This window comes from Triticum aestivum, chromosome 7D (genome assembly GCF_018294505.1).
Source record: "Triticum aestivum cultivar Chinese Spring chromosome 7D, IWGSC CS RefSeq v2.1, whole genome shotgun sequence".
In the NCBI taxonomy this organism is placed as follows: domain Eukaryota; kingdom Viridiplantae; phylum Streptophyta; class Magnoliopsida; order Poales; family Poaceae; genus Triticum; species Triticum aestivum.
Window position 1 is genome coordinate 91,334,776 of NC_057814.1, and position 15,432 is coordinate 91,350,207.

Genomic DNA, 15,432 nt, shown 5'->3' on the forward strand with positions numbered 1-15,432 from the left:
CAGCCGCCCGCGACCTGTGCCGACCGTAGCCCTTGCCGTCGGATGAGATGGATGGCTGACCGCTGCCGCCGCCCCAGGCACACACCGCCACCGTGTCGCCCGTCGCGTCGTTGCTGCAAACGAACCGCCATGGTGCCCGGCGTCAGCGCCACGCCCCGGCCCCGGGTGTTGACCCACACCAACCCCACTGCATGGGAGGACGAGGATGCCCCGCCGGCGCCAGTGCCGACCGGCCTTTGCCCGGCCAGACCCCTGGCGGCGGCGAGGGAGAAGGAGGGGAGGGGAGACCGGCGGCACGATCTAGGGTTCCCTCCCTGTCGCCACGCGAGGGCGACGCAGGAAGGGAGGAAGGAGAAGAGTATCAATGGAGTGGCTTCAACCACCATGGTTTTGAAACTCGTTTTCGGAATGTGTTGTCCATACCGCGGGGGAGCCGGATCCTCTAACATTCAGAAGGAAGGTCACGGTGCCACAGTGCTAGTCTAGTGTAAAATAAAGAAGGAAAGTTAGGAATTGTTAGTAGGTAGTTAGCGGGTTGTTTATTGTTGGCATTTAGTGTAGATATAAACAATTCAAAATTAATTTTATTTCACCATCAATTTGTTTATATGTAATTACTATAAATGTACACAATAGATCATCAATTTATAAATTAATTTAAGTTATTTTAACCTTAATCATATGGATAGAAAGAAGGGAAGTTAGGGTACTGTAGTTTCCCTAACATTCCTTATCAATGTTAGAGCATCTCCAGCCGTTGGCCCCCCAGGAGGGGCTAAAAATCGCCCCTGGGGGCGCACCAGCGCTAAACCGCGCGCTGGGGGCGTGATGCCCCCAGTCGCGGCGCCCACGTTTTTTTGAAAAACTTAAATACGGCGCAAACACGGCTCAAATTTAACGCAAACATCGGCGAGTTCGTTCAAATTTAAACATATACAAAAAAAACTACTAGGGGCTGCTCCTCTCCATCGCCGCTCCTCGCCGTCTCCCTCGCCGCTCCTCGCCGCCCGCCGTTGCAGTTCTACATGCCGAGGAGGCTGTAGAACCGCGTGTAGTCGCCGCCGCCGCCGCCGTCGTCGTCGTCGTCGTCGTCGCCGCCGTCCCTGCTGCATCCCTTCCCTGGTTGGCGCGGCGGGTTGGACGGTCCGGGGGCGTCCTCGTGGTCGTCGCTGTCGAGGATCACGACGCCGTGCTCGTCCTCGCGCCCACGTTTGCGGGCTTCTATCTCCTCCAGGGCCCGGCGCTGCCGGACCATCTCGTCGCGGTAGTAGTCGTCCCGCGCCCACTGTAGGGCCTCCTCGTCGGAGAAGCCGCGCCAGGCTATCTCCTCGTACTCCGGGGGGAGGCCGGGCTCCGGCTTGGGCTCGACGAGGACGAAGCGGCCGGAGGGGGGGTGGAGTCGCCGATCCGGACGCCGGAGCTGCGGGTGCGCGCGCTGACAGGCGTGTCCTGGGGTCCAGCTTGACGGGGCGGAGGCAGGGAGAGCCGGACGAGCGGCCGGACGAGGAGGAGGACGCCCCGCGCCGCTCCATGCGCCTCGGCGTCTAGGAGCTCCCACGGCAGCGTGAGAAGGACGGGGGAGAGGGGTACTCGAGGCGCGGCCGGGCACGCCCCACCACCGGCGCCGACCCTCGGAGTTGAGCCTGCCGGAGGGCACGACGCCGTTCGTCGCCTCGGGCTGACCGGCGCGGCAGCGCGCGCAGCTTTGGCATTGATTCGCCGCGGGGAACGAGGCGATGAGGACGACGAAGCGGCGAGAAGAGAGTCGAGTCGCTGGCAAGGGGGGCCCGCGGCTCTTCATGCCAAAAACGATTCGCCCGGCGCCCCCGAGCGCCTCCCAGCGCGCCGGGTTCGGGTTGGGTCCGCCGGCGCCAATTTCGGCCCGAGCCGACAAAAATTGGGCCCTTGGAGCGCGACTGGGCCTTTTTTTTCGCCGGCGGCCGAAAAATCGCCTGGGAGGCCTTGTTGGGGGCGCGGCTGGAGATGCTCTTAAAGGATCCGGTTCCGCGGGTGTGCTGAAGTGCACTCCATACTTTCTTTTCTTGGCCTGCTGTAACAAGAACCCGTTTTAGTCAATAAAGTTCCTGGGTGAAAGAAAAATTACCACACCCCCCCCCCCCCCCCCCCCCGGTCCGCGACCCCGGCCGCCCGCCCCTCGCCGGCGTGCCCCCGATCCGCCTTGCTCCGCCCGCCCTCCCTGGTTCCCTGCCACCGCCCCCCTCCACCCTCGACCCCGCCTCCGCCGAGAGCAGGCCATCCCGTCAGCGGCCGAGAACGGCGCCAGCGGAGCGTCTCAAGGTGAGTCTTCTCCACTATTTACTCCCCCCCCCCCCCCCCCCCCCCCCCCCCAACCCCACCCCTTCCTCGGTTACTTGTCTGATTTATTTTTGTTCCCCATTTCGGTAAAACCCTAGAAACTAGCACCTGAGGTTCATGTACATTCGGAATCTTAGTTTTATCAGATAACCCGAACTTGCCGAGTAAACTGTCCATCTGGGCGTCTGTTTCTTGTTGGTATGTCTTTTACCATATTTGGTTTTGCATCTTAAATATGTAGTGTGGAGCTTGTTTAGTGACATATAAAGGAAAATTGATTCATGATGAGCATGTGTTAGCATTTCCGATTCGTATTTTAACATGAAATTCAAATAACTGTTGATTCATAAATTTATATAGCCCTTAATTTTGTCTGTCCTCTATGCAGCAAACCCATTTTCCAGGTCAAGAAGCAAACACATACTTGCTTTATTATTCACTTATGTGCGGTCGTGCAAACTCTCTTATCACATTTGATTCTCTTATCATATTGGTTCCGTCACTTGACGTAGAATTACCGAACAACCTGTTGCTAGAAATTAGTAGAATCTCACATATTGTATGTAGAGCATGTATGCTGAGTGTATTTTTAGAAGATCCGTCAATATATCTTTCATGCCGGTCAAAGCGAAAAGGATTCAGATATTTCAAGAAATATATGAATGAGGCAAATCATTTTTAAATTAACACCCTTCATGCTTATGCAAAAGCTTTATCACTCATTAGCTTTTGACTTCTCAAAACTGTATTGGCAGATAAATTATTGTTTCAGAGATAGGCAATCGATTATCATACTTTTAATCTCACTCCAGATCATAGTATTTATTATGTCTGATAATAGCCATGGTCACCATGTGTCACCTATCTGGGCAAAGGAAATTGATGTCAGTTATTTTTGGCTTAAACTACTACAAGTACATGTTAATAACTTGTTTGGAGTTCTTTCTTAACCTTAATGGCTTCATTTGAGATCCCTGTTTACCTTCATTGAGATGTTCACCTGTAGATTGTAGGAGGTGTTCCATTTTTGTCATATATTCTCATTAGCCTGATTGCAGAATTGTTCTTGTATTACTTGATTTTCTATTGGATAGAATATTTGGACTATGCCTCACCACCTAGAAATTAATCATGGACGTGCCTAGGGAAATAATTATAGATAAGTCACACGAATCATGAATGGTTTCATTTCTGCACATGCATTCAGATAGTCTTTGCACTTGTTTTCCAGAGCAGTTTTTCTGTTAGTCCCCTACCAGCATTGTGCATCACATCATGCTTCACATTTATTAGTTGTAGACTCCCTTTTCTTACATTGTATCTACCATGCAGATAAATCTTTCCTCATGGCAAAGCCGGCCTATGCGACAAGCAGCCTCGTTTTAGGATATGCTTTATGCTCAAGCTTGCTTGCGATCATTAACAAGTACGCCATCACCAAGTTCAGCTACCCTGGCCTCCTCACTGCCCTACAATACTTGACATCCGTGGTTGGAGTTTGGAGCCTTGGGAAGCTCGGTTTCCTCTACCATGAGCCCTTCAACTTCCAGATTGCCAAAAAGTATGCGCCTGCTGCTCTTGTCTTCTACCTCGCCATATTCACCAACACCCACCTCCTGAAGCATGCCAATGTCGATACATTTATAGTGTTCAGATCCTTGACCCCTCTGCTGGTTGCTCTCGCTGACACCACCTTCCGGAAGCAGCCATGTCCTTCAAAGCTCACATTCTTGTCCCTGGTGATTATCTTGGGAGGCGCAGTTGGCTATGTGATGACAGATTCAGGGTTCACCCTCACAGCATACTCGTGGGCAGTTGCTTATCTGATCACCATAACTACTGAAATGGTGTACATAAAGCACATGGTGACTAACCTGGGTCTCAGCACATGGGGCTTTGTGATCTACAACAATCTTCTTTCACTGCTAATGGCCCCCGTGTTTGGGGTTCTGACGGGGGAGCACCTGTCGGTCTTCAGAGCCATTGAATCAAGGGGCCAAGGCTGGTTCGAACTTGACGCGTTTGTTGCTGTGTCGCTGTCCTGCGTGTTCGGGGTGCTCATTAGCTTCTTTGGTTTCGCGGCAAGGAAAGCGGTCTCTGCCACAGCGTTTACAGTGACGGGGGTCGTCAACAAGTTCCTGACAGTTGCAATCAATGTTATGATCTGGGACAAGCACGCAAATGCATTTGGTTTGGTTTGCTTGCTCTTCACTCTGGCAGGTGGAATACTCTATCAGCAGTCTGTCAAAAGTAAAGGAAGTACTCCAGCGCATCGTGAGGCTGTAGCTAACAAAGGCCGTGGTGATGATGATGAAGCTGAGTTTGATCCGGAGAAGCAAAGCTTAGTTTCGTCTCCAAAGGACTCAGATGCCTGATACATGTTGTTTAGCAGGTACTCAGTTTTGTCCTTTCGTCTAGAACAAACACCGAGTCTTCAAAACTTGTTATAACTGTGCAATACAGACAATTCAGGATGTATTTTGTTGTTGAAGAATGGCACGCACTCACATCACAAGTTACATGTACACTAGGAGTATTTTTGTTCCCATCGTCTTATTCCCGGTTGTTTATGCAACTACTATTGTGTTGTTTACTAGAATCACCTGCCCTTTTCATGAACATGTAGTCGTTTAGTGATGTCTAGTGTCGCTCCTCATATAGAGGAGCCTCTGTTGTCTGCAGCAGCAACAACTCTGTACACCGCATATTATTGGTAGATAAATCACCTCAACAGTTTACAGCAGTATCGGTTAATCATTTGCAGCGCAAACCTCAGCCTTAAAGCCCGAGGTGATTTTTCCGGCGATGTAGAATTGCTGAGTACTCTCTTTTACAATGGTATATATTGCTTTTATGCTTGTCAGCTTCATGCATTGGTACTTTAGTCGCATAGTACGTCTCTTTGATGGAGTGACGGTGTACATAATTTTGAACATTTTATATATTTAGCTGCAGACCTGCAGTGAAGTGAGTTTCCTGGCTCTTAATACTATCTGGACAGTAGTCCAAATGAATACATCATGACGACTAAGTTTACATGTGGGCTCCACTGCTCAGTTTCAATGGCAATGGGCGATGTTTGTAATCTCAGGCTCACAAATGATCGTGTGTCGATGGTTAGGATAGTTTTTGTGCCCCCTAGCCCGCTAGGATTATACATTCAGCAGAGATGATTGACGTTTCGGTGTGTTATTAATGTGGATTATACATTCAGCAGAGATGATGTTCTCGTCGATAACAAGGCGCTTGTGACTTTGTCAGTCTTGAATTAGTAGGTGATGCGTGAGTATGGTGTGAGTGACGAGTGTTTTGCGTCTGTGTTGTGCCTTGGTGTTTCTCAAAAAGATGATCGTGTGCTTCTTCGGGTTTTTTCTTTTGGATTGTTCCAAGCAATAGAGTTAATTACACTTTCTATCCCCTAGTTGTAACAAAGTGACAATTTTTAGAAACAAACATATTTAAAGTATCCTTACATCTTACCTCTTATAGCAAGTACAATAGAGTGACGTAGGTGGACTATAAGAGATGCCACATCAGGTTTATGTCTAGGTGGATGAGCATCTCTCCTCCAACAAGTTTGAAAGTATCCTTTAGTCCTGGAAAATCATTTATTTATTGCAAGATCCTTTTGGGATCAACAAGTTTGAAAGTAGAGCAGTGTCTCTAGAATCTCTAAGAATCTTTTGTAGCACCCAATAATCTTTGATAGTGGATATCTAGTTTACCATTATGGTACATATTTTCCTCCTAGCCACTAGAGGTTGTATCATATCGTAATTGTATATATCGCAGTGAGTATAAGACTTATGACCAAAGACTCAAATATAATACTCCTAGTTTCGTCATAACATGTTGAGCTTTTGGTCATAAGACCTAGTGGTTTGTTAATCTAATACTCCTCCAAATTAATTGACGCAGCTTTAATACAACTTTATATACTTTGCACCCTCCCATCGACTGAAATCTGGGAACACGATACAAAATGTAGGAAAACTTGCATGGCTGCGAAAGCAGGGTTTATCACCCCTGAGCGGAGGCACATAATTTGTGCCTTGTTAGCAGGTCGCAACGGGGATGCACATATAAAGAATAATGATATGGAAACGAAGTGTTATGTTAATTACTCCCTCCAATCACAGATATAAGATGTTTTAGAGATGTAAACCTATTTTGATTTTCAATAAAGCTAGCCATGATGTCCTTCCTAAAAAAAGGATATTTTAACGTAGACTACATACAGACTGAAATAAGCGAACAAACACACTAAGACGTGTCTATATTGATTCATATGTAGTTCATATTAAAATATTCAAAATATCGTATATTTGTGAACGGAGAGGGTATACAATTAAACATGAGCAAATTGGTCAGCAGGTGGTATCAAAAAGGTTTTTTTTTAGGGAAGTTCCCCAAAACCGTTTTTTTTTTTTTTTTTTTTTTGCATTCTCACCAATACCGATCGTGCACGGTACGCGCACCCGCGCAGCCCATTTTACCCGTGAGCCAACTGAAAAGCCGATCCAATGAATCTAGACGCGATACCCAAATCCTCAAAAGCATCAATGATCCGTCCCACTGACCACAATACCCCACCCGTCAGCCCTCCCGACCCGGTGCCACTTCGCTATCAAACCAGCTCCCGCTTCCCCACTCTGTCCAACCATGGCCGCCGCCGCCGCCACCCGCCTCTTCCTCCTCCACTCCAGCCCGCCCTCCTCCCTCCCGTGCCCAAACCCTAGCCCCAGCTCCGCCCATACGCCCCGCCCCGCCTACCCGCGCCTCGCGCTCGCCCACCGCATGGCGGCGGCCCCGGCGGCGATCGCCGGGCCCTCCGGCGACTCCGAGCGCGACCTGAGCGCGTCCGCGGTCTCGTTGGAGGCGCTTGGGGCCGTCGAGTCCTCGGGCGACGGTGGGTTTGAGCGGGTTTAGCTTGGATTTGTACGTATAAGATAAGATGGGGCCTTGTGCTCTCTGGTGGAATTAGTGTGTAATGTTTTGTGATTCTAGGTTTGGAGAGGAAGGAGCCGAGCGTGGCCACGATACTGACCAGCTTCGAGAACTCGTTCGACAAGTATGGGGCTCTCAGCACGCCGCTGTACCAGACGGCCACCTTCAAGCAGGTAACTAGGGTTGCCAACAGATGGTGGCATCTGGCAACTGTGTAGAAGTAAATTCCATCAATGCTTTCTCAATGTGCTTTATTGCTGTTTGAGAGCACATTGTTACTCCCTCAGTAAAGAAATATAAGAGCATGATCTAAACGCTCTTATATTTCTTTACGGAGGAGTACTGGTTTTTTTTTTTTTGCGTATACGGAGGAGTACTAGTTATGATGATGATATTTCATATTAGGAGGTGCTGGTGGTACCAAGCCTAAACGGTTGGCAGTTTAGCGGTTTGGTGCATTTCTATCGTTTGGAATTGAGTTCTCAAGCATGTCTGGAACCTTTTGGTTGGTTGCAATTGTTTGATTGTTAATCATTTTGTAAGACAAATCTCAATCGCCTGGAAGTCTGAAGAATTCTAGTAGACCAGACCAGAGGAGACATTGTGCTTAAATGTTACCCATCATGTATACCGGGTTGCTGAAATTTTAGTTGGCAAACCGAATTACCTAGTTGTAGTAATTCATCGTATCTTATCTTGATTTTGTTAATTACATCTTTTTCTTGTTTGTCCCTCGAAACAATGCTACGGTCTAACTACTGAATGAACTTGACACATTTTTCCTTATCATCATATTTTTATTTATATAGGAATTGTAGTATGAAAATATCACTACTGTTAAATTGTCTTGGAACAGTTGTTATTCGGTTTGACTGAAGAACTATAGTGTATACCTAGTTTAGTCTGGCCCATAGTTTGCACCCTTGTTTCCTAGTAGCTTACCCCTAAATGTTACTTTCCAGCCTTCAGCAACCGTTAATGGAGCTTATGATTATACTAGAAGTGGCAACCCTACTCGTGATGTTCTCCAGAGGTCACTCTCAGTCTACTGCTTATTTTTATTTACTGTATGCGGTGTAAATATATCCATTGTTCAGTGGTATTGATAAATTTTATCACACATTCAGCCTTATGGCTAAGCTCGAGAAGGCAGACCAAGCATTCTGCTTCACTAGTGGGATGGCATCACTGGCTGCAGTAACACACCTCCTTCAGGCTGGTAAGTGGCTGACATTTACTTTCTTACGATCGTATTTCAGGCCTATTATCGTTGTATGCACTTAATGAATTCATTGGTCAAACGCACAATTCTTAGGACAAGAAATAGTTGCTGGAGAGGACATATATGGTGGCTCTGATCGTCTGCTCTCACAAGTTGTCCCAAGAAATGGAATTGTAGTAAAGTTAGTTCTTCCTTTTTTTAGTGGAACCATTCTCTTGCTGTTTTTCTCTCGCTCACTTACAAGTATCATATGCATTGTGACATGATAGACGGGTCGATACAACTAAAATTAACGACGTGACTGCTGCAATCGGACCCTTGACTAGACTAGTTTGGCTTGAAAGTCCCACCAATCCTCGTCAACAAATTACTGATATAAAGGTAATGGTGTTGATGTATGTATTTCAGTCCAGTGTTTTTTGATTAATCCAGATACACACTCTTAGGTAACATTCTTACCCTCTCCAGTGTTTTTTGTACTTCACAGAAAATCTCAGAGATAGCTCATTCTCATGGTGCACTTGTTTTGGTGGACAACAGTATCATGTCTCCAGTGCTATCCTGGCCTATAGAACTTGGAGCAGGTATAGAATCATTTAATCACTTAAATAAAAACAACACCATATCATCTCATGCATATTATTTTAGTCTAATTCACGACAATCTATTGTCTTATGTGTAGATATTGTGATGCACTCAGCTACCAAATTTATAGCTGGACACAGTGATCTTATGGCTGGAATTCTTGCTGTAAAGGGTGAAAGGTCTGTTCTTGGGTCATCTTTGTCATCACTAATAACCATGCTGACTCTTTTGAATTATAAATATTTTTCATCCTTGAATGTTTGTATAATATAATCATAGTTACGTGTCTGTGTCCCTGGTAAACGCTACTTCTTGCTACCATTTTTTTCCAAATAAACTCTATTACCTGTTCCCTGTTAATTACTGTGTGACATGAATGCTTCTGAGCTGCTGGCTTAAACACTAACAGGCTGTTTCTCTGTTTCTTACTGAATATGGCTACTAAATGCTCCTTCAAATTTATAGAGTTAGTTGAAATAGCTATGATCTCTCAAATTAATACTTGTTCCAACTGCTAACAGCTTGGCTAAGGAGATTGCATTTCTACAAAACGCTGAAGGTTCTGGTTTGGCACCTTTTGATTGTTGGCTTTGCTTGAGAGGGATCAAAACCATGGCCTTACGGGTGGAAAAGCAACAGGTGGAACTTTGTTGTGATAAAATAACTTGTTTGCTGTACTACATATTGGTTTTTGAAATTTTTTGAGGGTTCATAAAATGCTGCTAGCAACTTCGTATAGTTCTGATTCATTTCATTTGTTATGGACATTTTCTTAGGACGCTGATGTTGACTTTATTATTGGTAGGATAATGCCCAGAAGATTGCTGAATTCTTAGCTTCTCATCCAAGGGTCAAGCAAGTGAATTATGCTGGACTTCCTGATCATCCTGGCCGATCTTTACACTACTCTCAGGTGCTTACCGGTTTTCATGTTGGCTGCATTAAGCAGCTTTAGTGATTCTCCAGCCTTCAGGTCTTCCAGAACACTTTCTAATATGTTCTTGCATTTGCTTCCTGTGCAGGCAAAGGGAGCGGGCTCTGTCCTCAGTTTCCAAACTGGTTCATTGTCTCTCTCAAAGCATGTTGTTGAGACAACCAAGTACTTCAACGTAACAGTTAGCTTCGGTAAGCATTCTTTTGTACCTGCTCCACGCCTCCACCCTCCTTCCAGGAATCACCTTACTACTGTATCAATTTTATCATCCAACATACTCCAGTTAGAAAACCTCTACAAAGCTGATCCATTATCATACTAGTGTCTTCGAGGTAGTTTCAGAGCCTTGTGCAGTTTTGCTCATTCTTGCTCACTGAATCTACATGCCGATGCAGGAAGTGTGAAGTCACTCATAAGCTTGCCCTGCTTCATGTCGCACGCGAGCATCCCTTCCTCGGTGCGAGAGGAGCGTGGGTTGACTGATGATCTAGTACGGATATCGGTGGGTATTGAGGATGTGGATGACCTCATAGCTGATCTTGATTACGCGCTCAGGTCCGGTCCAGCATAGATCATACAAAATCTGGACTATGGCGCTTCGGGTTCTAGTTAATCAAGTTGTAGATGTGATATGCATTGGTGATTCATTTGTTAAGCTGCAACAGTAATAATAAACTTCTGCACGAGTATTTTCTGAAATGACGAGCCCACGGTTGTATGTGTTGTTCCTCATAGGCTTCAACAGAAAAACCCTGAGGCCAACTGACAAGTAGCAACATTCATAAACTTCACAACATCGATACTTGGTTCTGCCCATGTTCATTTTTCTTGGCTGCCATTGTGACGGCTTTGTAGCTCAAGTAGGAAGGAGTGACATGGCCGTTGGTTGATGGGGAGAAAAGGAGTTGGTTCGTCGGATCGATCCGTGTAGGCGCTTGTGTATTTTGTATATGGTGTTTTTCGTCTGTGCAGGTGAGTCTGTGTATACATCTGGAGACTGGATTATTCATGGTCATTGGTGTGGCGGTGAAGAATAATGTGACGATTCTTTTGTAGTGTATCTAAGAACTGTGATGTTCTTGTGCAACATGTTTTGTCTTGTGTTCTCTGTGAACTGACTTGACTGACTTTTCTTGATCTGAATGAAATCGTGTACGAAGTTGATTTCTCTCACCAAATCCTTTTCCTTTTGTATAAGATTGGATTGTTTTCGTTTTTGTGAGTATTAACTTGTAACCTCTCTAGATCGTCTTATTTGTGTGAGCAATTTATCACTACAATGCTAGTGCCTTTTGTGTCTTCGGTTCTTTGCAACTTGCAACTGTACTTTCCTATATAGTGCTTAAACAAAGATAATTTGATACGTTATACTAAAAAATACATCATCATTGTCCAACAGAAATCTCCACTTAACAACAGAAAGCTTGACTTACCAAAATAGATTTTACAACTAAAATACGACAAAACAATAAAATAATAACATTAATAAAGAGAGTAAGTTCTACAAAAATCCTTAATTCACATATATCTACTAATTGATCTATCTATTTGCGTGTGACGACGGACACATAGTGAAGCTTGACGGATCCCATGAACAATCTGCCACCTTTCCTCTCCACGACCTCGGTCGGCCTCACGCTCTTGGGTCCCCGCATCTCCTCGATTATTTTTCCGTCCGCATCGATCCTCAGTGCTAGCAGGTGGCTATCAACGCCGAAGGGGAGCTCAGCTTTCTCACGGTGTAGTGCCACCCAATATCCTCCTTTTTTGTCGGGCCTCACATTGTCTGGATAGCCTGGGAGGTCGGCGAATAGCTCCATGGTGCCCGCCTTGGAGCCCTTGATCCAGTATCGTAGCAGCTTACACGGCCCAGTCGATGAGATGATAAGATGTGTTCGATCAGCGCTGATGGCGAGGCCATTGGGGTAAGTGATGTCGGCCTGGAGCACGACGGCCTTTCCTGTCCGAGGGTCATACCTCAGTAGCCGACCCGTCGAGTCTCCGGTTCTTGTGACCATCTCATGTTGCGACCTATTGAAGTTCATGGAGCTGTCTGTGAAGTAGACCTCGCCGGTTACCTGGTCGATGTCCACCCCGTTGGTGAAGCGGAGAGGTACGCCATCAACCTCCGTGACAAGCACAGTGGCCTCCCCGCCGCCCGGCGCGACCCGCATGAGTCCCTTGTAGGCGTCGGCCACGTAGAGGTACCCGGACTTGAGGTGGAACCGCAGACCGAGCGGCCGGCCGCAGTGGCCCTCGGTGGCAGTCTCCGGGCGAAGGAGAGACGCCGTGCACGCCTCGCTGCTGTAGTCGGGGTTGTAGGTGTACGTCGACCAGCCGAGCGCGTCGCCGTTCCACTTAAGCACGCGGCCGTCGGACACGCCGCTGTACGGGCCGTTGCCTTTGGCGTCGAAGGCGACACTCTCCGGGCCGCGCAGCAGTCCGTGTCGCAGCGGCAGGTGGCGCGTCCGCGTGGCGTCGATGCTGGGGACGGCGGCGGCGGCGCTGCTAGGCAAGAAGAGCACGAGCAGCACGGCTAGCGTGATCGTCGCCGCGGCGAGATCCCTCCTGCCGCTCGCCATCTTGACTTGCCCTCGTTGGCGATGATGTTTCTGATCGATTGGTGTTGCCTCGATGGATTGATTGATGCCCTGGTTCCTTTGGTGCCTCTCTTCTTATAGCGATGGAGTGTCCGAGTGCCTGCATTAGTCGGCCTTCCTTCTCCGTGTCAACCACTGACGGCGGGAGCCCGAGTTCATATTCTTGTCGTCCAGCAATTCCGATTCTTTGACCAATTTGAATTGTATTCCCTTTTTCTTTTATATTTCCTCCGTTTCTAAATATAAGTCTTTTTAGAGGGCTTATATTTATCTCTAAAAAAACTAATATTTAGAAACGGAGGGAGTAATCTTTTCATTTTTAAATGTTTTTTATTTTCCTTGTGTTCACAGTTACTTTTTGTACTGTGAACTTATTTTTAGAAAATGTCAATTTCATGATTAACATTTGTTTAAAACTTATGTTGTTTTGATGTCTACTTTTTTTCATACACACTGTACTTTTTTTGCACACATCAGGAACATTTGTTATATACATGCTCAATATTTTGGAAATATATGATTACCATTTTCTAAAACATACTTGAGCAACATCAGCAGCCGGCTTGATATGTCATTCGACATGGGCGTGAAATCAACAATAACTTTGTAGTCGGAGAAACCAGTGATCTTTGAGTCCTTCACACCCCGACTGAAAATGTCTCGGCTGCGACGAGATTGCCAGAGCCGGTCCAATAACCTAGAGACGGAGTCATAGCTGAAGAAATTCGACAGGTCTCAAACTACCTGAAAGCTGCAGTCGCGCAGAACACGCTGATTTCTCAGTCTTGTGACCGGCTGGCTTCGATAGGTCTCAAACTACCTGAAGGCTGCAGTCGCGCAGAACACGCTGATTTCTCAGTCTTGTGACCGGCTGGCTTCGATAGGTCTCAAACTACCTGAAGGCTGCAGTCGCGCAGAACACGCTGATTTCTCAGTCTTGTGACCGGCTGGCTTCGATAGGTCTCAAACTACCTGAAGGCTGCAGTCGCAGAACACGCTGATTTCTCAGTCTTGTGACCGGCTGGCTTCGATAGGTCTCAAACTACCTGAAGGCTGCAGTCGCAGAACATGCTGATTTCTCAGTCTTGTGACCGGCTGGCTTCGATAGGTCTCAAACTACCTGAAGGCTGCAGTCGCGCAGAACACGCTGATTTCTCAGTCTTGTGACCGGTTGGCTTCTCGTAGCCGGGTTCCTGGTGGAACCCAGAGCCGGATGCTAACCATGGCTTCATCGCATCCTCAACAATTGGACGGTCACAATGCTGACAGTCGGGAGGTGGCTTGGCGTGAGCCATTGCCGCGTCGCCGAGATGACCCTCCTCAGTGGCGTGATGATCCTTCACCATGGCGCCGAGTGGATTCTCCTTGGCACCGTGATGACGTCACGCCGCAGGGGCATAGAGATGCTCCCCGCGGTCGAGACGGTTACTTTCCACGAAGAAAGAGGAATCCTTCTCGTCGATGTGATGATTCTCCATGTCATCATGATGATTACCCCCGACGTCATGATGATTTGCCTCGCAATCGGGGGTGGTTGTCCCCGCCGGCAGGATGACCACCCACACAGAGGAGGGGATGACCAACCTCGTAGATATAATGACGTCGTGGGATTCACCCAGGAGATGGGTTGATTCTCCGCACCAACGAGATGACCCGCATTACGATGCATGTGGAACCTTGGTACAAAACCATGTAGATCACGCACGAGCCGCGAGGAATGAAGTGGAGCATGACAGGCTGAGTGGATCGGGATCTTCAGGCCCATTATGCTTCAGTAAGCAATTCCGTACAACCCCTGTCCCCGACCGATTCTGGATGGGTTGGGAAACATGAAATGTGATGGAAACACAAAGCCCGAAACTTGGCTTTCTGACTATCTAGTGGTCGTGCGTATTGGACGGGGCAAAGAGAACGTCGCTATGTGGAACCCTCTCTATACCTACAAGGATCAAATTGGGGATGTCTTAACAATATGCTGGAGAACAACATTTATACCTACAGAGAGCTGGAGGATGTGTTTTTCAAGAATTTTGAGGGCACATACAAACGCCCCGAAGTTACCAGGAACTAATGCCATGTGTGCAAGAGCCCAATGAAACCACTCACGACTACATTTAGAGATGGACCCAACTTCTAATGCCGTGGAGGGCATGACAGATGACAGAGCAATCCTGATTTTCCAACAGGGTGTGAGGTGTGAACACCTCCAAATCAAGCATGGACAAACTGAGATTACCCCCATGCTCTAGTTGATGGACATATCCAATCGGTGTGGGATGGAAAGAGGATGACAGACTCCACAGAGCAGAACCATGAAGCCAATCAGCTACTCAGAAGGGGTAAAATAATCAAAACCGCAAGAACAGCAAGAATATTTTTAACCAATTTGAATTTATTCCCCTTTTATTTTATTTAGAGTTATTTCATGTTTAAAATATTTTATTTATTTTATTTTTATTTTTGCTTCTGTTTCACAATTAAATATTCTACTATGAAATTATGTTAAAAAATGCTCATTTAATTCTTTTTTCAACAAATTATACAAAAAAATTTGATTGTAAAGAAATAAAAAATAAAATTAGAAACTTTATCATTTTTTCTGATACTTTTTTTGTAAGGAGTGACATCAACATTTTAATCACAATAACATATTCCATGGATAGCATAGGGTTAATCTTATACTTTCCCTTTTCGATGAACCATCAGAGAAGAGTGATGTTGGAAACCTCTTCCTACTTTCCCTTGTAGAACAACACTGGTTGAGCATGCCGTTGTACACACATACACAGATGAATCAATGAAGTTTCTACAATTTTATGGGACTTCCA

At 46.6% G+C, this 15,432-nt stretch overlaps 3 protein-coding genes across 3 annotated transcripts; 2 read left to right on the forward strand and 1 right to left on the reverse strand.

Annotated features, from left to right (window-relative positions):
* The first annotated feature begins 2,136 nt into the window (after positions 1-2,136).
* LOC123167850 (GDP-fucose transporter 1) lies at positions 2,137-4,953 on the forward strand. Its single transcript, XM_044585709.1, has 2 exons — positions 2,137-2,298; positions 3,649-4,953. The coding sequence occupies exon 2, from the start codon at positions 3,663-3,665 to the stop codon at positions 4,689-4,691; it is 1,029 nt and encodes a 342-aa protein (XP_044441644.1). The 5' UTR covers positions 2,137-2,298; positions 3,649-3,662; the 3' UTR covers positions 4,692-4,953.
* Positions 4,954-6,902: 1,949 nt separating this feature from the next.
* Positions 6,903-10,802, forward strand: LOC123166424 (cystathionine beta-lyase, chloroplastic). Its single transcript, XM_044584232.1, has 12 exons — positions 6,903-7,225; positions 7,324-7,436; positions 8,226-8,296; positions 8,391-8,482; positions 8,579-8,666; positions 8,755-8,866; positions 8,973-9,069; positions 9,168-9,249; positions 9,592-9,709; positions 9,876-9,983; positions 10,093-10,195; positions 10,400-10,802. The coding sequence occupies exons 1-12, from the start codon at positions 6,979-6,981 to the stop codon at positions 10,573-10,575; spliced, it is 1,407 nt and encodes a 468-aa protein (XP_044440167.1). The 5' UTR covers positions 6,903-6,978; the 3' UTR covers positions 10,576-10,802.
* A 590-nt stretch (positions 10,803-11,392) lies between these two features.
* On the reverse strand, positions 11,393-12,650 carry LOC123167582 (protein STRICTOSIDINE SYNTHASE-LIKE 10). Its single transcript, XM_044585413.1, has one exon. It carries the CDS (start codon positions 12,584-12,586, stop codon positions 11,549-11,551), a length of 1,038 nt encoding a protein of 345 aa, XP_044441348.1. The 5' UTR covers positions 12,587-12,650; the 3' UTR covers positions 11,393-11,548.
* Between the last annotated feature and the right edge of the window lie 2,782 nt (positions 12,651-15,432).